Source organism: Diadema setosum, chromosome 2 (assembly GCF_964275005.1).
Source record: "Diadema setosum chromosome 2, eeDiaSeto1, whole genome shotgun sequence".
NCBI classification, from domain to species: domain Eukaryota; kingdom Metazoa; phylum Echinodermata; class Echinoidea; order Diadematoida; family Diadematidae; genus Diadema; species Diadema setosum.
The window spans coordinates 22,942,402-22,969,244 of NC_092686.1; the positions used below are offsets into that span (position 1 = coordinate 22,942,402).

Below are 26,843 nucleotides of genomic sequence, written 5' to 3' on the forward strand. Positions count from 1 at the left end.
GACTCCCCTTGACTGCATGTGTGTGCGAAGGTGAGACGTCAGTACAGCCACGGAGTATGATAAATCACGGCGATGGCGGCGTGGTATCATAACTGCGCCCCTCCAGGGTTAATTATGGGTCAAGGCGTTTAAGGTCTAGAGGTCGTTGTCCTTATGGGCGAGATGACCATTGCTCCCGTTCGAAGTCGTCGCCTACAGGGCATTCCTTATTCTGTTGGCGACATTGAGATGCGTTGTTCTGTTGCGCTACAGTAGGAGTATGTCGTTAAAAAAACATATTGGTATACGACCAGTTGCTACTAATTCGACTAATTTAATCAAAATGACGTTATGAAGCCCCATTTTGTATCTATCTGTCATTAAATATTTCATTGTATATCAAAAATGATAAATTCGTACCCACACACGTATAAAGATATAAACTGTCAATCCCTCTAGAAGAAAGATACCTTCAACCTGCTATCCTGGGCACAGCAATTTCTTTTTTCCCCTGTCTCTGCACTTATCACTCTTTACAAGCTCAATTCAGTCCTGTCTTATTCACAATTTGTCACGGGCTTTCCCCTTCCGTCCGCTGAAAACATAATCATAATGGGTTAAGTCAGTTCGTATCGATTTGCTAAGAAACCGATAATTTGAATCATTGAATAATAGACTGATAACAAGAGAAATCAAAAATTCCATTTTCGCTATTGTGCGCGAATTGGCTTTAAGGGTTCAAGACACGTTTGCCAATGTTTGCATTCCCTGTCTGTAATTTGCTCGAAGTGACACTAACGAATGGAAATTAAATTAGAGCAGCGCAACAACTATTGTCGTGTGTGTCATCTGTCATTGCCAGCTGGTCTTTGGCTTGGTACCAGCGCAGAGGTTGTATCCATAATACAACTTTCCTTAAATGCCACTGTCCCCGTGGGCGTGTCCTCTGTTATTGTCAAATTGCGGGAATGTAACTTTCTCATAAAAAATGGATCAGGGCCACAAGATAATAGCACCCATCAAGAAAGAACACGTTTGCACAGCATTATTTCTGGTGAACATAAAAATATGGTGGAACATCACTTCTAACGCGCAGGGTGTGTGGTTTGAGTTCATTGTAGTGATGGAGTGATCCCTATTGTGCCAGCAAATCGACAACGTCTGACCCTGACTGTCAACCTCTTCATCACGATGAAAATCAAAGTCAAAACCGATTAGAACCTCATCTCAAACAGACGGATGAGAGGCACAGGTCTGTCAACCTCTGGGGGAGCGAGGGAGAGGAAGAGAAGCAGAGATAGAAACAGAGAGACTGAGAGAGAGAGAGAGAGAGAGAGAGAAGGAGACGGAATGAGGGGGAGAGAGATGCTTTTAAAGACTGCAAAACTCTCTTTACCATAAGAACTTAAACAATTCATCTTATATACAAGATGGAGGGATGTAAGTCTTGGGAAAGCTGACATGATAATACTTCGAGAGTTCCAAATGCTGGTGCTTCACTCTAAACTCACGCACACTTACTAATGTCACGGACACGTAGATATCTCCGACACAACGAAAAACATTGAAACAAGCTCCCATTAAATTGCATAATCCTGTAATATTATCTCGCAGATCTATAACACATACGATTAATTTTCTTGTTTTCTCTCTGTCTTCATCTGTCTTCATCTATCTATCTATCTATCTATCTATCTATCTATCGATCTGCCTATCTACGGTGTATCTACTTGTCTACATCTCTTCTCTTTCCCAAACAAAACAGACGTAGATGAATGCCAAAATGGAGATGCGATTTGCCACGAGGATGCAACGTGTATCAATGTTCCGGGTTCCTATCGATGCAGGTGCAACCCCGGCTTCACTGGGTCTGGGGTACTCTGCTTCCCCCTGAGTGAGTCAAAGAGTCCTTTCCATTCATTATTCGTTCATTTCTCTCCTTAAAGAAAGAAGGGAATGGATGGAAGATGGGAAGAAGGATGGAAGGGTGGGAGGGTTAAGTCGATTCACTTTTAATATCAGACAATGTGATTTATCCTCGTACATAAGATGCAAATGAAAAGTCATTAGGTGTCGTAATTATGAATGGAAATTGTAATTATCCTAATTATTTTGATACAAGAGGGCAGCATGTATCCACTACTGGTAGATCAAAATGCTTGATAATTATCTTTTAGACCTGCCGTCGCATACCGAAAGTGGGCACATCCTTGCATTCGTGCTTTGTTGCCAACTTGACCTCAAGATTGTTGCAATTCATTGTTTGCCTCAGAACAGAGGAACTGAACTTCAATCTCTGCACTCACAAAAAAAAAAAATAAATAAATAAGTAAAAACACAGTTTATGATCTGTGACAAGTCTTAAGTGAATAATGGCGCATCGTAATGTTGGTTCCCCTCACGTACTAGCTTGTGCCGTGGAGGCGACCGTCCCGAACGGAATGCTTCTCCCGCCTCTACCGGCCGATGGCGAATATGACAACGGTGTCCTCGTCAATTTCGTGTGCAACGACGGCTTCCTGTTGGTTGGTGCACTCACCAGCCGATGCGTGCAGGGAGAATGGTCCAGCCCGTTCCCTCAATGTGTTGGTGAGTCAGCAGAGACGTTTTTTTTTTTTTTTTTTTTTTTTTTTTTTTTTTGGGGGGGGGGGGAGCAGCGTGACATTACGCTGCTATGTGTCAATTAAAGTATTACTGTAAACATGAAGAAGTAGGAATAAATTGTCTCCAAATAGAATTACTGTTGTTATTGATCACCCAGATATTCTCTGTTTTGCTAATTGCACCACTAACTCAGATATTTATGAACAAAATTTTTGCTGTCATCAAACAGCGTTTGCATTGCTGTCATTCAAGTAAATATAAAATGATAAAGTATTTCTGTAGAATTGAGAGCCATTGTCACAAAATGCAGTTTTGTTTTACAGTATAACTCTTCATGATTGTTGTTGTTGTCTTTTTTTTTTCGTTACATAAATACAAATTTCAACTCTCCGTGTTTTGGTAGACATTCTAGTTTGTTGATGCACTCCGGTTTTATCTCGACAGACGATGACGAGTGTCAATCCCCTGACTCTAACGACTGCGACGAGAACGCCAACTGCATCAACGTGCCTGGCTCGTTCCTGTGCGAGTGTCGGGAAGGCTACTTCGGTAACGGTCGGATCTGTCTGGAAGTCGGTAAGGCCGAGTACCACTTCTTCCTATAGCCTCCACGGTGACGATGACGGTGGTGGTGATGACGTTGATGTTCATCACATTGCTGGTGATGATGATGATGAGGAGGAGGAGGAGGAGGAGGAGGATAATCACATTGCTGATGATGATGAAGGAGAAGATAGTGACGATAATGATAATGGTGATGATGACGATGATGATAATGATGACAATGATGATAATGATGATGATAATGATGATGAGGATAACGAAGAAGAAGAAGAAGAAGAAGGAGAAGAAGGAGAAGGAGAAGAAGAAGAAGAAGAAGAAGAAGAAGAAGAAGAAGAAGAAGAAGAAGAAGAAGAAGAAGAGGGAGAAGAAGGAGAAGATGATGATGATGATGATGATGAGGAGGAGGAGGAGGAGGAGGCGATGAAGGAGAAGGGTGGACGCTGCCATTCCTTCTCATTTATGATTGCAATAACAACAGCAATGGAGGTAGAAATATAAATATTTGAAATGTGGCAGTTGTTACTGATAACAAGTTTTTGTGTGTTTTCCACCAGACCCGACGACATGCGCCGACCTGCCGTGCGCGCCAAACGTAGTCTGCACCGATCTCGTCCGGGAAGTAGTCTTGGCCACCGTAAACCTGCAGAACCCAGCTGAGGAGGTCATCACGCTCTACAAGTGCGGAGACTGTCCGGACGGTTACCGTGGCGACGGAATAGAGTGCATCAGTAAGCGTCGATGTAACCAATGTAATAGGGACATCAAGGGCAGCTTTCCTTAGGGCGACATAAAAAAAATCATGTTCGCTTGCCAAACGGGCAGTTACACTGACTCAAATTGGAAATAGATTCGTAAAACGAAAGTAGAAGTTCTGGAACTTCTGTGAAGTACTGCACTGTTGAAACGTTTGCTGCCACTTCCAGATTGAAGACACGTATGTGAAGTTAACGAAACATTAACACCACTATAGCAAAGAGACAAGAACGAAGAGAGCTCTCTTCATTTTCACACTTCATCTTCTATCCCTGCCAACAAAAAGAAGCCACCAAATGTGTATTCATTAGGTTGTTTTTTCATCGTGTATGATACGAGTAGATTAGAAATTCATACTGAAATCATGTTCAAGTATAACTCCCACAATGTCTCTCTTCGGAGTCCTAACACATTCCGTTCTTCTCACAACTTGCTTCCGTGGTTAAGATGTGGATGAGTGTGCAGAGAACACCTTCGAGTGTAACGTCAACGCGAGATGTGTGGACTTGCCCGGAACTTACATGTGTGAATGCAACCCTGGTTTCTATGGCGACGGGAACACATGCGTGGCGATCAGTAAGTGGCATGATACAAGTAACGGGGAGCAGCCCTCATTCGCAGATCGTATTACGAGTGAATGTGATCTCTCGCAGAAATTGTGCTCATTATACCTAACATTTGATTCGATGAGCATTGTATATACCTAATATTTGATTCGATGAGCATTGTAACATTCCATGCATGATCCAGGAACAGTGTGCACATGAAGAGATTGATCCGTCTTCACAAAGCCAACGAGAGACGCCTTAATTAAGCAGTTAAAATACGGTCAAGGCAAACGCAATACCTTGGTTCCCATTATAAACATCATTTCGTCATCGACAGATGCAGATTGAATAAGCATGACCTTTGTGTGGTGTACAACTAACCTGTGCAAACTACATTCCTGTATAAGTGATCTATGAAGAGACAACAGTGGATAGTGAAAATCAGTCAGTATTGCTAGGTTGACGCCAAATGAATATTAAGGAGTAAAGTGATGGTTTAAAAAAACACACAAATGAGATTATGGGCAATTAAACAGAGCGCGTCGAAGTATTTTTTTTTCCGGTACACGCTCTGTGTAACTTATTCAAGTGTCAGCAGCAGGACAATCTAACTATAACATCATTAGAATGATATGATTGGGAGTAAGATATTGATTGCGATTATTTTTCATGGTTGCCTCCTTCATCATCAAAATTATTCACCATCGTCATCATCATCAAAACCTTTATCACTATCATCATCATCACCATCATCATCACCATCATCACTGTCATCATCATCATCCTCCTTCTCATCATCATTATCATCACCACCATCATCATCCTCATCCTCGTCCTCGTCCTCCTCCTCCTCCTTGTCCTCGTCCTCATCCTCCTCCTCCTCCTCCTCCTCCTCCTCCTCCTCCTCCTCCTCCTCCTCCTCATCATCATCATCATCATCATCATCATCATCATCATCATCATCATCATCATCATCATCATCATCATCATAATCATCATAATCATCGTGGTGGTACTACGTCAGGCCCATTATCCTGCGCGGACAAACCGTGCTTCGAAGGCGTCGAGTGCACCGACCTGGACCGGGGTGTAGTCCTCGGCGCTGTGGATCTGAACAACCCGCCTGATGTCATCTCGTTGTTTCTGTGCGGCGACTGTCCCGAAGGCTATGTCGGTGATGGTATCACGTGTACAGGTATCGTATGACAATACAACTTAAACGCCTCCCCTCTCCCTCGTCCCCTCCTCTTCCCCCTTCCTTTCCCAACGTAATGATGAGAGGAAGTGTAATTGAAGAGTTGGAGGTCATTTATGAATCATTCAGTTATCAATTGCTGAAGGAGAAGCAAAGACTACAAATTACATGTGACTACAAATCCATCTCAAGTTGGGAGTTTGAAGGAAGTGACAACTGATCCAATTTTACCTAAAATAACCGGAAATTGGCAGTTAAAAAAATAAAACAAACAATTGCCTTTGTTTGATTTCTCTTTGACTCTACGTTTATATTCTACGTAAAAGGCGGCAGTAGCATATCAATTTATGCAGTTGAACCTGTCTGATATTCTGGACCGTCTTATTACAAGAGCAGCTTAATATAAAGAGCGTTGGTGGTCCTTTATTTTACAGTATTTTCATCATCAGTCCCGCCGGGTAAGTCCCAAAATGGTGACATTGTTTGGCATGTTCGCTAAATTTGTCATGTTTAGTGATGTCCTGCTATGCTTAGTATACATCAAATAGTCTATTGTGTTATGATATCATAATCATATATCCCTTCATGTTTTGTCATATTGTGCTGTGCTATGTCATAGTACATAATTATTATGTGTTATGCTTTGCTTTGCCATGTTTTGTCATGCTTTCAATGTTATGTGATATTCTGCGTTGCTGCATGAGCCGTCCCTGTCCACTATTAATTTCACCCTCTAAGGTAAAGCTTAATAGATGAAATACATATATGCAAAGTTACAAATACTTCTGCTCCTCGATGATCAAGATGACATCTTCAAACAATCAAATAGGTTCTTCTATAAGCCGCTACACGATTTACAGCGTCTGCGGCAAAATCAGCAGGCTTTCGACACGTTATATCTATCACGCGTGTCTGCCTTCCTCCGTTAAGCTACCTGAACCAGTCCTTTATCACCTGATGCCCTCTAACGCAGTCTAGAGCATCGTCCTCTATGATGGCTGGCGAGATGGCGGATTTTCGTTTTTTAATTAGAGCATCGGTTGTACCTCTTTCTTGGAGCTTTCCTGGGGTTGAAAGCACTCCAAAGAGTGCTTGCCCCGGTATCATTTATTCATCCATGCTTCCTACATGACCGAACCTTCAGTGCTGGGTTTGGATGAGAATGATTCCAATGCAATCCGACTAAAAATCACTCATGGTCCTCATCGTGTGCGTTTGTGTGTGATTTTGTGGAATCACCTAAAACTCCGAAGATGGCAAAGGCAACGCTAATGGAAACTTCGGAGTTTTCAAGTTAGGCATCATCCAACCATCATCTTATAACATCTACAATCATAAAATAAATCGTAATGAGTACTGATTGAATCCATGTCTCAATCTTTTCGTAATTAAGACGTGGATGAGTGTGCGCAAAACCTCTTCGATTGTGACATCAATGCGAGATGCGTCAACGAGCCGGGCTCATACTCGTGTGAATGTAACATCGGTTTCTATGGAGACGGAAGAACATGTGTAGCTATAAGTGAGTGTCGTGTTTCACTTTCCAAGTTGGTTTTACGGGAAAGAGACGGTAAAAGCAATAGCATCAAAAAGCATTATGTGCCGCTAAAATTTATAACAAGATACTTTTGGGGACAGGATATGTAGTTTTGACCTAACTAGGAGTGTTGTTCATGTTGGGACGACAGCGTGGATGATTATTGAAGTAATACGTAACATTGGATTAGAATAGAAGAAATGAGACAACTAAATTACTCCGAATTTCAGCCATTGTGGAAGGAGATATACCATGTTCATAAGAGAAATTATGTAATGGAACATTTCCCTCTCTTTCTCTGAGATGGTTCAGAATTAAGATATGTAACATCTGTTACATGGTTGTTATTACTGTTTTGCGGTTGCTCTTTTGACGGGGTCTCGATCTAGACCCGACATCATGCGCTGATCAGCCCTGCTTCCCCGGCGTCGCCTGTACCGATCTGGACCGAGCTGAAGTCTTAGCGGCCGTAGACCTGGACAATCCACCCCTGTTCATCTCGCTATACCAATGCGGGGAGTGTCCCCCGGGCTATACTGGCGATGGCATTGACTGTGAAGGTAGATATTACCCACACGAATTATGGCACCCATGGTGGAGGGACCTACATAATGTTGATTGAATCCATTCGGACCATCGTAGTATTCAGTTAGAATTCATGAAACATGTGTGATGTGTTATTGTTCATGGCATGCGCTGTTGTGCATGAATGTCATGTAATTATATTAAATGTTATTCATGTTGTGTGATCTCGTGTCATGTTATGTTCTTCATATCATATCATGTTTCCATGTGTCAATGTTATGTGTCGTTATACGAGTACTCTGTTGTACGGTGTTATGTTTGTGTATGTTCGTAACCATGCTTGACCACTGATTAAGCAACACTGGATAGATAGAACTTAAAAAGAAAGAAAAAAAAAAAACTAAGGTTGAATAAAATATCGACCTGTGGTCGAGTCCCTCAATGACGGGGATGACATTTTCAAATTTAAAAAAAAAGCACATAAGACTAAAAAATTTTCGCGAGTTATTTACGCGGCTTACTAAGGTGGTACGGGAATCGCAGCATTGCCTACAGATGCAGCAAATATGGATGTCGTCATCAGCAGGCATAATATTTAGCTTTCTACACATTTTGGTGTGTTGGTGTTGGTTTTGGTGTTCTGGTGTGCTTGTCCTTCTTTATTAAAGCTTCCTGAACAGTACTATGTGGACACCATCCAATGTAATCTTGAGAAAGGCTCTCTGGGAGTTTTAGATCGTCCATACGATGTACTTGGTCAAACCGTTCATGCAATTTTGAGCTGGGTGTTAATCGGAATGCTTTCAAAGCAATTCGACGTAGTTCTCTCTAGAACGTCCTCCTTGGTGATTTTATGGAATCATCTAAATACCAAGAAGATAGCGGTGGTGGCGGTAATTTTTCCCCACATCGGTCAGTCACTATCTGATAACAAATTGCAATCGTCATGAGTACTGATAGAATCCATATCTCAATCTTTTCGTGATCAAGACGTGGATGAGTGTGCGCAAAACCTCTTCGATTGTGACATCAATGCGAGATGTGTCAACGGGCCGGGCTCATACTCTTGTGAATGTAACATCGGTTTCTATGGAGACGGAAGAACATGCGTAGCTATAAGTGAGTGTCGTGCTTCACTTTCAAATCGGTTTTGTTGGGAAAAGACATTGCAAGCAATATGACTGTAAATAATGTGTGTCAAGAGATAAGTTATATCAAAGCGAGCAGTGCTGATTTAGATTAAAATTGTCGATTGTAAGACGAAATTATGAGTGGCTCTGTAAGAAATATGAATGTTTATACTGATGAAGATCGAATACGATAACTCTTTTACTTCGAATTACAGGCATTTTGGAGTTATCGTCCAAGTGAACAAAATTAGAATTATATCATGATAGCGACTTGTGGTGACACATCTTTATAGTGTGACGAAGCATCGTTACATATCATATCTTCAATCCCGAGCAGGAACGATCGATTATACATAAAATGAAGTATATCATTAACAAAAGAATACGTTAGTAACCAGCTGCGTGGAGACTGTCAGTGAATTTAATATCTTTTGCTCGAGTCTTGTAAGTGTGTTTTTGGTGATTGCTTTTTTGACGGGGTCTCGATCTAGACCCGACATCATGCGCTGATCAGCCCTGCTTCCCCGGCGTCGCCTGTACCGATCTGGACCGAGCTGAAGTCCTAGCGGCCGTAGACCTGGACAATCCACCCCTGTTCATCTCGCTATACCAATGCGGGGATTGTCCCCCAGGCTATACTGGCGATGGCATTGACTGTGAAGGTAGATATTACCCACACGAATTATGGCACCCATGGTGGAGGGACCTACATAATGTTTATTGAATCCATTCGGACTATTGTATATACAGTCAGACTTCACGAATCCTGTGTGTCCTGCTATTGTTCATATAGCATGCACTGTTGTGCTTGAATATTGAATATTAAATGTTACATGTTTTGTGGTATTGTGTCATGTCATGTCACTTTATTTTTTTTGTGTGTGTGTGTGTTTTTGTGTGTCAATGTTCTAAGTCATTTTACTTCGTTATTCGCTGTTGTAACGGTTTATGTTCACAACAATGCCTTGCCACTGATAAATTAACCCTGGAGAGCTAAAGCTTAACAAAACTAAAGATAGAATAAGATGTCGACTTTTGGTCCAGTCCATCACTGATGATGAGGTTTTTAAACAAGCACATAAGGCTAAATTTTCTTCGCGAGTTATTTGCGTGACTCACTAAGCCGATACGAGAATTGCAGCTTCGTCTATAGATGCAGTAGATATGGGAATAGTCATCAGCGGGCATAATAGCAAGCTGTCGACACTTTTTTCTACTTAATGTCTTTGCCTTTCTCTGTCGAAGCTACCTGAACAGCATTATGTCGACACCATCCAGTGCAATCAAGAGCATGACTCTCTTAGAGTTCTGGGTTGTCCATATGTTGTACATGATCAAAAATTCACTCATGTCTGAGCTGGGTATGAACAATGAAGTGGAATGTTTCCAAAGCATATCACGTTGTTCTCTCAAAGAACGTCTTCTTTGGTGATTTTATGGAATCATCTAAAAACCAAGAAGATAGCGGTGGTGGCGGTATTTTTTTTTCCTACATCGGTCACTCACTATCTGAGAACACCTTGCAGTCCTATTGAATACTGATTGAATCCATATCTCAATCTTTCCGTAATCAAGACGTGGATGAGTGTGCGCAAAACCTCTTCGATTGTGACATCAATGCGAGATGCGTCAACGAGCCGGGCTCATACTCGTGTGAATGTAACATCGGTTTCTATGGAGACGGAAGAACATGCGTAGCTATAAGTGAGTGTCGTGCTTCACCTTTAAATCGGTTTTTGCGGGCAAAATACATTACAAGCAATAGGACTGTAAATATTGTGTGTCAAAAGAAGTTATAACAAAGCAAGCATTGCTGATTTAGACGGACATTATGGATTGCAGGACGAAACAATGAGTGGCTCTTTAAGAAATATGGATGTTTATACTCGTAAAGACGGAATAGGTTAACGATAAATCTCTAATTTGTGACATTTTGGAGTATCGTCCAAGTGGAAAAAAAAAAAGAATTATATCACGATAGCGACTTTCGGCAACACATCTTTAAGGCTTGACAAAGCGTCGTTACATATCTTACCTTTATAGCATGACAAGGAAGGATCGATTATTCATAAAGTGAAGCATATAAATATTAAGAGATTAAGTAAGTGACCAGCTGCGTGCAGACTGTCAGTGAATTTTGATATCTTTCGCTCGAGTCTTTAATTGTCGGTGTTTTTGGTGATTGCTCTGTTGACGGGGTCTCAATCCAGACCCGACATCATGCGCCGATCAACCTTGCTTCCCCGGCGTCGCGTGTACCGATCTGGACCGAGCTGAAGTCCTAGCGGCCGTAGACCTGGACAATCCACCCCTGTTCATCTCGCTATTCCAATGTGGGGAGTGTCCCCCGGGCTATACTGGCGATGGCATTGACTGTGAAGGTAGATATTGCCCACACAAATTATGGCACCCATGGTGGAGGGACCTACATAATGTTAATTGAATCCATTCGGACCATCGTAGTATACAGTCAGAATTCATGAAACCTGTGTGCTGTGTTATTGTTTATAGCATGCGCTGTTGTGCTAGAATGTTATATATTAAATGTTGTATAATTATGTTTCGTGAAATATTGTGTCATGTTATGTTGTGTCATGTCATTTCATATTTTCATGTTTCAATGTTGTATGTCATTGTGCTTCGTTGTACAATGTTATGTCGGTATAATGTTCATAACAGTTTACCCGCTGACCAGGCAACCTTGGATACTTGAAACTTTAAAACCGAATTAACACAATGTTATCCTGTCCATCATTGACGAGGATGACGTTTTCAGTCACATTTCCTCTTAAATGTTCTTAAATTTGCGTGTTATTTGTGGTACTTTCTACGCCGATGGGGGGGGGGGGGGGAGGTATACAGCATCGCCCACAGATGATGAAGCAAATACAATAAGCAAGTTTTATCATGTTTTTAACACATTTTGTGTATCAAGTGTGATAGCCTTTCTCTGTTGGAGCTTCTTGAACCACAATGTATTGCCGACACCATCCAATTAAATCTTAAGCATGGCTCTCATGGAACCACGGGTCTTCCATGCGTCCTACAGGACTACACCATCTGAGCTCAAGATGAAATATAGAATGGCTCCCAAGCATTCCCACTTGTTCTCTCTAGAACGTCCCCTGTGGCGATTTTGTGGAACCATCAAGAACCAAGCAGAAAGCGAAGGTGACGTTCATGGAAATTTGAGAGTCTTCAACTTTCTGTATCAGTCAAACAACAGCTGATAACAACTTGCAATGATATAATGAGTACTGATTGAATCCATATCTCAATCTTTTCGTAATCAAGACGTGGATGAGTGTGCGCAAAACCTCTTCGATTGTGACATCAATGCGAGATGCGTCAACGAGCCGGGCTCATACTCGTGTGAATGTAACATCGGTTTCTATGGAGACGGAAGAACATGCGTAGCTATAAGTGAGTGCCGTATTTCACCATCAAGTCACCTTAACTGTGGAGAGATATTCAAGAAATAGTAACAGGAAAAAAATTACTTCTGCTGGAAAGCTAAAAAGTAAAAACAAAGAAAAAGCTATATACTAACGAAGGGTAACGTATTGTCGACGAGACATTAATTATAAAACGAACCATGATTGACTGTTGAATATGGAAGCTGACATTAAATTACTGAAGTAAAATTGCAATAATATTTTGAATTCAGATCTTTTGAAAGGGTATCGGCCAGGAAGAAATATATCGTACATAGCAACTCACCTCTTATCGGGAAAATAAAAACTACTTTGATATCAGGAGCACAAGCGATTATTCGTCTGTGCAGTGAAAGCAAAACATAATACCACAGACTTAGCTTTTACCTTGGTGATGATGCTGTGCAGAGACTTTTGAGACAGTTTTGACAACTTTCTCGTGGTTCTTATTGTTGTTTCGGGATTGCTCTTTTGACGGGGTCTCAATCCAGACCCGACATCATGCGCCGATCAACCTTGCTTCCCCGGCGTCGCGTGTACCGATCTGGACCGAGCCGAAGTCCTAGCGGCCGTAGACCTGGACAATCCACCCCTGTTCATCTCGCTATTCCAATGCGGGGAGTGTCCCCCAGGCTATACTGGCGATGGCATTGACTGTGAAGGTAGATATTACCCACACGAATGATGGCACCTACAATGTATGGTGGAGGGTTCTGCGTAAGGTTGATTGAATCCATAGTAGACCGTCAGAGAAGAACCTGAATATAGTTAGACACTAATTACTCGTACTCGGAATATATTTCTGGTACAGAGTATACGAATGGTATATTATGTAGGCACAAATAATCATGAAAGCCGGGCTTGTTTACTTGTCGTCAATTGATGTAGATTTGTGTTATCTAAACAACGTTTTGCAATAATCACGAGGCAGTGAACTGCAATATTACGTGTATGTCACATTCCTATATGTATTCGACAGTCACTCGATTTACAGTGATTCCTATATCTTGCGATTGTTATACCATATCATTCTCTGCGGTTTTTTTTTTTACAATGTATATTAACAGACTTCCAAACATCTAACAAAGAAGGATTCGCTTGCTACGAGAGATACGCCCAATGGTCACTTGTTGAGCTTGATTACAAATATATATATATATATATATATATATATATATATATATATATATATATACATATATATGTATTTATATACATGTATATATTTATAATCGTAGCCCTGTCTGTCACTTCGTCAATACATATAATTAGATGTTCATTATGACTTCAGGCGAGGTAAACACTCATGCCAAACTTCGCATTTAATTGCCCCTGTCGAGGATAGGGTGAAAGAATACAGGTTGTCTTCAAATTACTTTTGACACTCAGTCTCGAAATAGGTTGGCCTTTTTCACGTGATGATTTTTGCCCCTGGGTGTGAAATTATGGCCGATCTGTCAGAGTTCTTTTCGTCAGTTGGAAACATTCAAGCACTCCTGTGTTTCACGAGGCTTGCCATGCCGAAATGATGATTACAATAATGATAATGGTACATGATAGCAGTCCTATCACAGCGCTCAATACTTCCGTGGCTCTCTGTGCACTTGAAGAAACTTGTAAGGAAGATGATCATGCTGTGTTGATCATAATTGAAAAATGAAAAAAAAAACGGTCGAATGTCTTGAAATTTTCATACCCAAATCGTCAAGTTTGGCCTCAAAAAGAAGATGTGTTCTCTAAGCTCTTGCAAATATCATTTAAAAGTATACTATAGCGTCCTTTGTCTAGTCAAGACCACTCAAACTGATCACGCGAACACTGTTGCCCCTTGTAATTCCATGATAATGCGAGATTATGCGTGAGGGACGACATCACGCGACGCATCATACGAAAAGTGCAACGGATATAGACTGGATTATGAAGGACATCATCACACGATTGCCAAATTGTGTTTCTTTTCAAAGTTCAATCGTCACCTTGAAATTACGTTATTGCCGGATTAGGTGCCTTGATTTATTAGTAGCATGATCGTGCTTGAAATAGATTGCATTTTTATAGCGTGTTTCGAAAGTGATAACATTATCATTCGTGCAATCGCTCACGCATAATATCCTGGTATCTGTCCATCTCAGCTATGATAACGCATTCGAGATGTACCTCAACAAGTAATGGTTAATTCAGGCGTTGCAGTAATGTCCGCTCTATGTACATCACATAGAGAAAAACGACGTCGAGAAGGTCTTGATAACCCCTCTTATGGGATTATTGAATGTTTTGTGTCGGCAAAGAAAAAAAAAGAAGAGAAGAACAAGGAGAACAAAGCAAAACAAAGCAAGACAAAACACACAAACAAAAAACAAATGCAAAAAGTCAGTCAAACCCAACACAAGTCGAAGGGTCGGGGACTACATATTTTACATGTAGGAGAATACTAAAAATTAGTACACAATCTCGTTTCCCACTTCCCATTCCCCTTTCATTTGTTTCTGTCCTTGTTGTTGCTGTTGTTGCTCTTGTTACCGTTGTCTTCATTGTTGATGTTGTTGTTATTGCCATTGGTGTTGTGTTTGCTATTGCTTTTGCAGCTCTCGTTGATAATAATCTGCCAAAAATTGTATTTAGTGTTGCTCATATTGTTGCTGTTGTTGCTGCTTACAGTTTTTGTTGCTGTCATTATCGTTTGTTTGTTTTTTTTTGTGCTGTTATTGTTGTTCTAATTCTCTAATGATTGATGACATGTGTTCATGTTATGCAATCCATATTTGACTCCTCTCTCTCTCTCGTTATTCCTCGATCCAGACGTTGACGAATGCGTGCTCGGTACCCACGATTGTGACACAAATGCCGAATGCTCCAACACCCCGGGAGGTTTTGACTGCGTCTGTAACCGAGGCTATTATGGCGACGGACGTGTGTGCATTCCAATTGGTGAGAACCACTGACCAGCCACAAAGATTTAGTTGTAACTCAAGTGACCGTTGACTTATGTAGTGCTATTTTGTCTGACTTATTTACCTTACCCAAATACAAATGAATCACGTCGTAACTGACATTTTGATGGACTGCATCATTTCATGGCTTTGTTCAAATTGTCATGGTGAAAAATACAATACACACAATTCCTTTCTTCGTCGCCAGTGGTGGTACCAAAAGTTTGTGACAAAAGCAGATGTTGGACTTGCTCGTCATTTTGCATCAGCGTCGATTTCGTCACCGATAGCGTTGTATGGTATTTGCCATTAAGGTCACATGCCTATATGAAGTTGTTTCTAGCTGACTTGAAAAACTTGAAAACAAATGTTCTTGTTGTCAATGTTCCACTCACTGCTTGGATTATATTTTGATGAAGTGCCAAAGACCAGACATTTTCCGCAGAAATCGTGCATAAAACCGTCTTGTCTCTTATCATTGTCTCAGATCCAACAAGGTGTATCAACCGACCGTGCTTCGACAACGTAATCTGCACCGACCTCACCCGTAGTGAAGTGGTAGGCGGCATAGATCTCAACAACCCTGTCGACATCATCTACCAATACAGGTGCGGTCCCTGTCCACCAGGATACCGCGGAGACGGCAAGAACTGCGTTGGTAAGTACCGTTGTCGAATCGAACATCCACCTCCCCAACACTACATACTCTACTTGCTGTACTACCAGTATTCCATAAACTCATACAGCCCTTATCCACGCACGACCGAAAAAGAAATTCATGTAGTGTCTTGTCAACTTTTGAAACGTTCATTTGTCGCATCGATATCATAATCTGGTTTGATACTTTCCTCGATATCTCCAGACTGATATTTGATGAGATTTCTGCTTTACTAAAGAAGACTTTACTGAGTCTCTCTCAAAGTTTGTTTGTAGAATACTTCTCCAAGCAGTCGAGTAATATACCGATGTTTCGAGAGTCGAGGTTTTGACAACTTCAATAAGTTTGCATTGGATAAAGAGATTTATACTATCTCTTTCTGTTCAGATATTGACGAGTGCGTGGAGGGAACTTACGAGTGCCACCCCAACGCCACTTGCTTCAATATCCCAGGATCGTTCGAATGTGTCTGCAATGTGAATTTCCATGGCGACGGCAAGGTCTGCATCCCTCTAGGTAAGTTCCAAGCCCTGTGTTGAGGATGATTACGTAATATCCATCTGTCAGTGAAAGTTGATATGAGTGATGATAGTTCCAATGGTGATGTTGCTTTTCTCATGATTTTGTTCTTGTGGGCAATAATTTTTGCGGGGGAGGGGATCCTTAAAAAAGCACGCCCAACAACTTGCCTTGTGATGTAGAAAACAGTAGACGGTGACCTAGAGAGACATCAAACGTTCCTCTTTGCTTTTCGTACAACAGCTGCAAAACGAGATTTTTCATGAACGTACACAAATAGCTTTGATCATGTTGACACACTCGCAAGAAAAGACAAAATTTTGGTGTCACATTCACAGAGTAGATCTACAAAGTTTGTGATCTGTTTATTTCTGGTGAGGATTTATCTGAGCGAAGTCCTGAATGAAGAGGATAGTTATCGCATCATCAAAGTTAGTTTAAAAACCTCGAAGCGATCATGCCATAGTCTCTGAGATATGACAGTCCTCGTAGCCTGAAGTCTTTCAGTCTCGTCGCCAAAAAAAAAAAAAAGAAAGAAAGAAAGAAGAAAGACAGAAAGAAAGAAAGATGTTTATGAACAATGTCATTGGCAGTCCTGAGACGGTGAATGAGTACATGAACGCACCCTGGGTTCCCAAGCAATCGCTTAACTTTCAACTTACAACTCAGTTGTTGGACTTGCGGTCTAAACCATGCATAATGTATATACGTTCCTTATCGTGATCGTCTGAGCATAATCGTAATGATATTTTACAATATAATAGAAATTTATTAATCCCATATCATTATTCGAATACAGAGACCACAGGGTCCAGAAATATACACGTCTTTGACTCGGTGTACAGTAATTAAGTTTATAGCCAAACATAACGAGCAAACTGTTAAGATAGTTCAGACCATACGACCACAGCATTTCTCAGACATTTATGCAACGAAGTCATGTTGCCGCTTCCAGACAGAGGTTCCTAATTTGCAGTGTTGTTCATGTTGATGCAGTTCATTTATTTACCCGTTGAAACCACCCTCTTCTTGCAGACCTGACAGTCTGCGCTGCGGATGGACCCTGTTTCGACGGGGTCAAATGCACAAACCTCACCCGTTCTGACGTGCTCGACGAAATCGACCTGGAAATGTTTTCGCCAGAGGAGCTCATCAAGTTTTATAACTGTGGCGACTGCCCTCTAGGATACATGGGCGACGGTGAAGTCTGCATAGGTATGTGGGAAGGTTATGGAGATTGAACGTTTGACATGGACGACAAAGAGGTCTGCCTAGCTAAGTAGAAAAAGACATCGAGTCTGCATAGGTATGTGGGAAAGTTATGACGGTCAAATGTTTGACGTGGACGACAAAGAGGTCCGCCTAGCTAAGTAGAAAAAGACATCGAGTCTGCATAGGTATGTTGGAAGGTTATGACGAATGAATGTTGACGTCGACGACGAAAAGATCCGCCTAGCTGAGTAGAAAAAAAAATATTGAAGCAGTTGCGACCTTTTTGATGCAGCAGGTAGACCATTTGGAGGCGGGCCATGTAGATTTTAAGTGAAGGTATGACATAAATCGAATAGATGGTATCGTCTTATATTTGTCTCATCCTCTCGAAACAAAACTAATAGAACGAGGGAGTACCGGACTTCTCATCTGCAAATCCTGTTGCAGTCACACAAGCCGCAGAAGGACCAAAACACCATTATCATTGGTAGACCTTATTATGAACATCCGTTAATATTACATGATGCATTTTCTCCATTTCATCTACTCTCAAGGAGGACTGTCTTGATATTGTGTTCTATTCAGCGTACTTTTCTGGAACATTCTTCCCATTATAAAATAAGTTGCATGTGCTGTGATGACGGCTTCCTTGTTAGTCACCATTCACTCCAAGGCATGCTTAATGTTTTGCTAAACGCAGTATTTCAAAATCACATGGGGTCTTAGTAATCGTGCCTGTGTCCTATATTTATTCATTAGTGGAAATATCTATATTTCATGTTTTTGGTTTTAATGTAGCATTCAGTAACATTAGTCAAACAAAGTGGAGGACCCAGAAGGGGCGCACCGTCGTTAGAACAAAAGATATAAAAAGAAAAAAAATTAGAAGAAACCCGAAAGTAGCACCAGAAATATTGTTTGGGCATACCCCCTCCCCCCCCCCCCCCTTACGTAAATCCTGGATCCGCCCTTGAAACAGGATATTTTCGTAAATGTAGAATATAAGTTTATTCCTCATTTGATCGTTTATTTTTTTTTTTCAACAGATATCGATGAGTGCGACACGGGAGACTTCGATTGCCATAGAAACGCCTCCTGCGAGAACGAAATTGGCGGGTACACCTGCGTGTGTATTGCCGGTCATTTTGGAAATGGAACGCATTGCGCGCAACTAGGTAAGCTATCAAACATGATGTGTTACGCTTGAGATCACAGCGAAAAGTCGCAAGGCAATGGGTTGTACAAGCGTCATCAGTGGTCAACTGGCTGAGAATTAGCATGGTTAGAGTGTGATCCAGCAGTTCTTTGTGATTACAGTAATGATAATTCCTGGAATGTAGAAGAGAATACATTTCTGTCCATAATTTTGTAATATTGATTCTTTATATTTTATCATATCAATCCACAAACTGTGTTATATTTTATTGAAATTGAAGTGAAATGCAGAAATGAAACTGAACTGAACTAGACTGAATTGGGTTGAGCTGAATAAAGCAAAGATAACAGACACAGCTGCACCAAAGTGCTGGGGTGAAATCACACAATCTTTCCTGCAGACCCTTTCCCCGTTCAAATCGTTATTCCTTCTGGGAGTATGAGGCTATTACATGTTTGCCTATGGTTGCTACAACTCTGTCCATCTCCTTGTACTTGCAGACAACAGGTCCTGCGCAGATAACCCGTGCTTCGCGGGAGTGGAGTGTACCGACATCGACCCAATGGACGTAGACTTCACCCAGCCGTTTGTGAGGTTGTTCGAGTGTGGCGAATGCCCTGAAGACTATTCGGGTGACGGCATTGAATGCACACGTGAGCCATTTGATACTTGAACCCTCATTACAAAAAAAACAAACAAACAAACAAACAAACAAACAAACAAAAAAAACAAACAAACAAAACAAAAAAAAGATGAATATTAAAATATAAAAAAAAAATCGCAAAGCACAGTATCTCAAGGAATCATTTTTGTGACAAGTGTCAGCACATTATTTATTTTCAGCTTTTTAAACAGTGCACTTTGACATATTCGTTCCATATCCAGTTCTGTGGTGAATCTCAACATAGCAACTATGTACAAACACGAGGAGACCATCGAATATGCCATGACCTTCACTCCCTCTTGATCAAGTCTGTACCTAATCACACATGTTTTGATGATCGTTAATATTTGTTTTCTATATCCTGTTGTTTCAACGAAAAACCAGTGGACTATATTCCACCAAATGTCAACCTGACTGTAGTAGTCGTCGACCACAGTGATCCCCTGGACGAGCTCCCAGCACCCGATGCCGACGTCGCGGCGTACGTCGCCGATCCGACCCAGCCCAGAGGTACACTCCGGGTGGCCTCGGCTGTCGCTGGGCCTGATGGTGTGGTGACGATCGAGGTTCCTTACAACCGAACGGTCATTGTCACCGCAGGTCGACCGGCCAATGATCTCCTCTTCCGCGACAGGGGACTGGATAACTCGATGACCGTCCGGGCACATCGTCACATTCGTGAGTAGCACATTGGTATCAGCTGTGAATTGAAAATTCAAAAAGTGTGTGTGTGTGTGTGTGTGTGTGTGTCTACGCGCGCGTGTGTGTATGTGATGATAACGATAATCACCAAGAACTCCTCCGATAATGAGACTGTGCTTGTTCTTTGACGTCACTTCCTGCCGCTTCATTATGTAGAATCTAGCTTGAATAACCAGCTACATGAAGTTAAATTAAGAGCGCTTTAACGCTGATGAATGTACTTAGCATCATTTCTTTTCTGTTAGGGCTACATTACCTAAGTGTCCCAAGTCCAATGACTCTGTGTCATAGTTACCTATTCCTGTTCTCTGTATTTCACCTTCAGGCTTTAATTGTCATTTACTTTTCTCTGCGTCTTCTCGTTTTAATTTTGCTTTATCTGTCGTCGCTAAGTATGCGTCTTTTTTGTTGATATTTTATGAACAGGGAAAAATTATTCGACATTGACGCTGTCTCGTATCCCCTTTGACTACTTTTGTGATAACCTTTCTATGTGCAGGCAACGTGGTGACCATTCCGCTGGCCGTGCGGGAGGAAATGAACACGTTCTTGTGGAAGAGTTCTAGCTCCAACGAGTTCGCCTTCTCGGGAAACGAGGGTGGATCGTCTTATCGCGTCGGCATTCCTGCCAGTGAGTCAAGCTTTAGATAACCTCAATCATTTTTGTCTCGTGTCCCTGCGATTTTTCACATCATTATACTATTAGAAGAGGCACAAAACGCTAGCTAATGCTCGATATGCTCACGGATATCCATGAATAAAAAAAAAAAAAAACAAGAAAAAACAACGACATATCATGGTGGCCCCACCGTGTGAGGATTTTTGTTGCATCTGTATCAGTGTACGAGTTATACTTGCATATTGTATTTCTTATGTACATAACCCTGTTTGAGCAACATTCCATGGTCTGCTGTATCAGTACGGAAGGGTTCTTTCCGGGACATATTTAGAAAATTTAGGGCTGCAAAATGCCTAATGTAGGAAGTTGAAGCTTACAAGATGAATTCGTGACGAGATGGCGGGAAAGCTGGGAAAACAGAACTCCCCATTGCAATCACATCAATAATCGCTCCTTTTTTCGACTTTCCCCCCTTTATCGGAGTTTTGGGTAATTCTACTGAATAATATTTCTTTTCGGCTCCGATACTCAATTTAATGATGGTGATTTTGCTGTGCGTCAAATAAAAATTCATCACCCAGTTCTTACCAATCTATACCAACAGAGGGAATCAGAGTCGTAGAAAGGCGACAGGTGACGATAGAATTTTACGGCGTAAATATCACCATTCCGGAGGCCTTCGAGCACGCACCGGAATTACTTGCAATGATCCGTGAAGGTAGGTGGATCAAAATAATGGCAGTTTATTCTTTAAACTCCTATGATTTAACATTCAAGTCCATGGGGCCGTCTCAAAGATTATGTAAAATGTTGCAAGATGCAATTATTTGAGGCACATCGGCAACAGCGGAAATACCAATGTATAGCTTCCAATGATTGCATATACACCTTTGAAACTTATTACTGGTGTTTTGTTGTTAGGTGTCATGCTTGTGGTGAGCATTCCTATTCGCATTATCATTGGGATATATCATTAATATCATCATTATCATTATTTGTGGTAGTGGTAGTTATAGTGGTAGTAGCAGAAGTAGTAGTAGTAGTAGTAGTAATAGTAGTAGTAGTAGTAGTAGTAGTAGTAGTAGTAGTAGTAGTAGTAGTAGTAGCAGTAGTAATAGTAGTAGTAGTAGTAGTTTTGTTGTAGTTGTATTTGTTGTTGTCGTTTTTGTAGTATTGATATCATTATCACTGTCATCATCATTATAATCATCTTAGTCATCAATAGTAGGCCAAGTAGTAGTCATGTAATCACTGTATTGCGGTTTTGCATCACATGTGAATATCCAAACTGTCCATGCTGTTAGTATTTTAGTGAACGACTGTTGCTTTCGTGGACACCCTGAAATCGTTGGTGTGTCCACTCTGCAAAATGGACTCTGGTATTCACACTAATCTCTACTCTCTAGCAATCAGAGGCTATTTATTATGCTTTGTATTATTTCTTTGTTTTGACGTAGGTGGCGGCCTACGCGGTGACATCCTGTCATCATCTGCAGATTCAAGTAAGTCGCTTATGGTTATTTAAACGAAATTAGAATTGGCTGCGCAATCCGTTCCACATCGATTTTGAATAGCTACTAGTCCTAAATACATACGTAGATGACCGCACATAGTGGCAGATTTCATAATCTGTTCCGTGATCTCTACTCCATGTCTTTCATACCGCGAGCGTCTGTCATCGTTGATCATTCCAATTTCTTGTTTGATCGTTTGCATTGTGGCTCCACCTCCACAAACCTTTGACAAATAAGAATCTGTATTATGTCGTGTCATGTTCTTAAACTGTCCAGACGGTAATCCTGCCCTACTGTGGAAAAAGAGAACATGAGATAAATCATCTAATCATCCAAATTTGAGGCGTTGATGTCAGAAGACAGGACAGATCATGTTTTAATATGGTACCATCTTTGAGCAGAAAACACTCATCCAATTGAAAGATATCTAAAGAGGGAGAGGGCAAGGAGGTCATGTATGATTGGGGGGGGGGGGCAAAACATGACACTGATATCAGTGTGAATAAGAAATACCTTGGGCTCATGTAGGAGAAATTACACTTTTGTCACTTGCTTCCTTTTGTTATTTTGGATAAACCGTACTGTTAACTTTATTATGCCATTGTAAGGCAATAAAAAGAAACCTCAGTGAGATAAAAAGCTCACATTAACTTCATTCGTGTTTTTTTTTTATAGTTCCGATTTCAAAACAAAAATGGCTGTCGCTGCTGAATAGTAATTCGTCACATGATAAATCTTGTGACATAACTAAACTTTTGAGTATCAACAGTTTCATCCGCATTCTCGTCGTTTGTTTTGTATTTCTTGTCGCAAGGGGTCAAGCTGGTACCGCTTGAGGTTGTCGGTGTGATGGAACTGTCGGTGTTCCAGCGGGGACGGAGACCCGTCTCTATCGCCCCCTCGAATCCCGTCACCCTGCAGATCCCAATCTCCAAGCTGCCCCCCGATCTCTCCGTGGGCGACCGCCTCGATGCCTGGTACTACGACGAGGAAAGCGGTGAGTGTAGTGACGCGTGAGTGACTACTGAGACGTGTCTAGGTGGAGATCATTATTTGCAGAACATTGGAACAGGGTCGGAAGAGTAAAACTTGAGAAAACAAGACAATAAAAAAATACGTTTCAGGTAGTGCAGAGTAAAAACCATTAATGATTTGAACCGTGTATGATTTGTGATACTTTAGAGCAGAAATCATGCGTACACATTTAAAAAAGGGGAAGGGGCTAAGAAATTCTAGTTTGACCACTCAATTAATATTATCCCATAGGACGAAGGGCTTATCTCATGCGATTATGTGAAGATAGATGTACAGTTCAGCTACAGTTAGGTTGCCGTTACCAATTAGCTGCAAGTATTTCGGTTGTATCTACGGTAATAGCAACTATTGCAGTTTGTATTGATCGCAAACCTCTGTAATGGAAAAGGAGGCCTCAGAAATACACACTGCCATGAAAACAAGAACAGACGTGATAAAATGCGTCGAAATGCATGTGTAAAACGAAATACGACTTGATTTGTCGCATGAGGTGCATGTGATTGGGATAAATATATTTGTTTTATTTGGTGATTTGTTTTGTTTGTTTGTTTGTTTGTGCATGTGTGTTATGTGTTCGTCATATCACAGCGGTTTGGTTAAAGGATGGCTCAGGACTCATCGTGCAAGACCCGAATACCAACGAATTGCTCTGGACTTACGAAGCAACCCACTTCACCTGGTGGGCCGCCGGTCGCCCCATGTCGGCTGAGCAAAGCTGCGTGTCCGTCAAGGCCTGTCAAGATAGTGCTTGCACAATGCCAGTACCCGGTACTCGGTTGCGGTAAGTCGGAGGGTCTTATTTCTTTCAAAGTCCTTCGAATTCGTAATGCTCGAAATCTTCATTGTGCAAACCCTCCCTTTTGGTTTCTTTCATCTGATAATGCATTCTCAGTCTTCATCTTTTTGAAATACGGGTAAAAGTGATTCTATTTTTCTACCAGCTATTTAACAGATATATCCCAAATTATGGATCCTATGCTATCGCTCTTCGTGTGCTTTCACCATTCTTATTTTAGCTGTGAACTGAAGTTAATAATTAATTATTGTAACGATAATGGTTTAAGAGCTCCTATTTGCCCGAGAAAACACTCTTGGCACAACATAATGATAATGATTGTGATGGTGTAAAGGTGCAAGACGTACATCTTGTCTCATCAACAAAGCAAGGCGAAGATGAACGAAATGTTGGGGCTGTAGACATCGAAGAGAAAATAGGAGAGAAAAAGATGACGAGAGCGAAAAACAAAGGTTAAAAGAGCAGAAAATGATGATGACGATGGTGATTATGGTATAATGATGGTGTTTCTCTTTACTGATTTAGGTTGGTTGGCGACGATTTCGGGTACATCCGGTCTCGCATCACCGACAGAGACGGCCACGCGTGCTTTCCGTTCAAGTACACTGGCAGCGTGACTGTGGAGGCAGTGTGTGCCATGGAGCGCGCGTCCGTCGTCAGCACTACACTGCCGGCCGAGTGCGAGAGAGCGGAGAGCGATATACCGCCCTCTGAGCTCGATCCCAACGTGCCATCTGAGGCGTGCAGAGAGGTGACGCTTGTACTACCACCACTAGCGGGTGAGCCTTTTACCATCCTCCGGGTGAAAACTGATCATACTGTGCAGGGTTGCAAGTTTCCAACTCTCTTAAATTGGCTTTTATGGACGGGACAAGTTGGATGTGGTTTGAAGGAGGGTTATTAGCCCTGTCAGATGGTTTGATTGCAAATTGTGTGTGGTTCACCATTAATGGTAGGCCCTACTTCTGATGATTTTTAAACTGTCCCCACAAGGACTCGAATCACGTGCAATCATTATCACTATCGAATATCACTCGAATGAGTACTATTACTTTAAGATAGGCAATAACAAGAAAACCCAACACCTAAGATGATAACGATAACAACAGTTCTTGCAATTACACAGAACACTGTTGTAGCGTTGTAGCACCTGGCAAAACTGGAACGAGCCTGGAAATAGCCTCACTTACCACCCGTATATTAGATTCTGCATGAACTATTTTGATCTTCCGTTGAGAATCAGAAGCATCTTACGGGAAGAATGATATTTCTGTACAATTTCCTGTAAAATTTTCTCTGTTTTCCTTGCTGTTGTTGGTTCGCAGTAGTTTTAAAAAAGACCCAACTTGTAAACATATCGTTAGGTTTTGGATGTCTTGAAACAATTTTTTCATTGTATTCGTAATATCTACATCCCATTTTTTTTTTTTTTTATTCTCGCTTGCCTCACCCAGCTAACTTAGTCTGCAACGATCCGGGCGAAGTCGACTTAACCACCCGCTATCTCGCCGGCGATAGATACGGCGACTCCGTGCAATACACGTGTCCACCCGAGCAGGTGCCGGATGTGGCCGATGGTTACCGCACCTGTCTGGAGTGCGGTCTGTGGTCTGGCAGCCCAGTGAACTGCGTGGAAAACTTCTTCAAGAAGAGAAGGCGTCGGTCGTATCTACCAGGGGGACAGTGAGAGGGCGTGGCGAGTCCCCGATCTCTTCTTGCTCCACTCTCCTCTTTTTCCAAATCAATAATGTTTACTCTACGACTAAGTTCAATTCCGAATTTGCTCAAACTGATGATGCTTTAATATGATGACAAGTGTTGAAAAGTTGCCCAACGGGGGAAAGAACGCAGTGTTTCACTGTGTAGAACTCGAGGAAATATAATATCCTACAATGCTGTAAAAGCTATTTTAATGACAGTGCTCTCCACACAGAGATTTAGTCTCCTCCTCTGGCTGCATGAAATTGAGGAGATTGTGCGTTCAAAACGAAGACTAACAATATGATACCAACACACAGTTTACCCTGCGGTAATACTACGTTCTTTCCTTCAACGGCATATTATACGATAGGCCTACTATTGTGATGACCATGCTAAGAGTGTAGCTTTACTCGTTCCATGTCTAATAGAGAGAGAAAGAGAGTTCGTATGTATAAATGATTTCCACGTGTCTCTATCTGGTAACGTGTGATATCTGTGTGGGAGAGAAAGAGGCCGAAAATAGTAAAAAATAAATAAATAAATAAATAATTAATAATAATAATAATAATAATAATAATAATAATGGTCTCGTCCAGTTGTCTATCCATCATGTCGATGTGTTCAGTCACAGGGTGATCATCATCATCAACAACAACGACGAATATTTATCCTGATGCATCACATCACAACGTTAAACAGATGATACTAACAGTGGCTTAAATAATCCCGCAATGTTAGGAGGGATTGGACAATTTGCACCAAGTGCATTCTGAAGACCATCAAACCAATCTGAATTTGGACGGGGAAAAATATCTAAATTTTGACCATTCCCAGCTTTTATTTTTGATAGAAATTTCCTGTTTTTCTTGATAATTTTACAACACACTCCTAGGGGGAAAGCTGTTTCTTCCCTACTTTTGAGCCAAATCATCCCTATGTATCTGTCAGAAGGGTTGAAAGCTCTGATTCTGTCCAGTGCCAAGAACCGACCCACAGAGCTCAAAATTTAAAATACTTTGAAGAGGAATGGGTGCTGCTAAGCGGTCCCTACAAGCATCGGTTTTGGAA

General features: G+C 41.4%; 1 protein-coding gene across 1 annotated transcript in view; it reads left to right on the forward strand.

Moving 5' to 3' along the window:
• LOC140243342 (uncharacterized) overlaps positions 1–26,275 on the forward strand; it is a 94,879-nt gene extending 68,604 nt beyond the window's left edge. The window contains exons 13-36 of the mRNA XM_072323020.1: positions 1,745–1,873; positions 2,389–2,568; positions 3,028–3,159; positions 3,702–3,875; positions 4,348–4,476; positions 7,570–7,740; positions 8,696–8,824; positions 9,327–9,497; positions 10,411–10,539; positions 11,046–11,216; positions 15,069–15,197; positions 15,687–15,857; positions 16,245–16,373; positions 17,412–17,591; positions 18,635–18,763; positions 19,245–19,397; positions 19,793–20,086; positions 20,610–20,741; positions 21,334–21,447; positions 22,187–22,231; positions 23,058–23,240; positions 23,867–24,059; positions 24,600–24,853; positions 25,529–26,275. Coding sequence (XP_072179121.1) covers positions 1,745–1,873; positions 2,389–2,568; positions 3,028–3,159; positions 3,702–3,875; positions 4,348–4,476; positions 7,570–7,740; positions 8,696–8,824; positions 9,327–9,497; positions 10,411–10,539; positions 11,046–11,216; positions 15,069–15,197; positions 15,687–15,857; positions 16,245–16,373; positions 17,412–17,591; positions 18,635–18,763; positions 19,245–19,397; positions 19,793–20,086; positions 20,610–20,741; positions 21,334–21,447; positions 22,187–22,231; positions 23,058–23,240; positions 23,867–24,059; positions 24,600–24,853; positions 25,529–25,761 — 3,854 coding nt within the window. The 3' untranslated portion in view covers positions 25,762–26,275. The remainder of the gene's footprint in view (positions 1–1,744; positions 1,874–2,388; positions 2,569–3,027; positions 3,160–3,701; positions 3,876–4,347; positions 4,477–7,569; positions 7,741–8,695; positions 8,825–9,326; positions 9,498–10,410; positions 10,540–11,045; positions 11,217–15,068; positions 15,198–15,686; positions 15,858–16,244; positions 16,374–17,411; positions 17,592–18,634; positions 18,764–19,244; positions 19,398–19,792; positions 20,087–20,609; positions 20,742–21,333; positions 21,448–22,186; positions 22,232–23,057; positions 23,241–23,866; positions 24,060–24,599; positions 24,854–25,528) is intronic.
• The last annotated feature ends 568 nt before the right edge of the window (positions 26,276–26,843 follow it).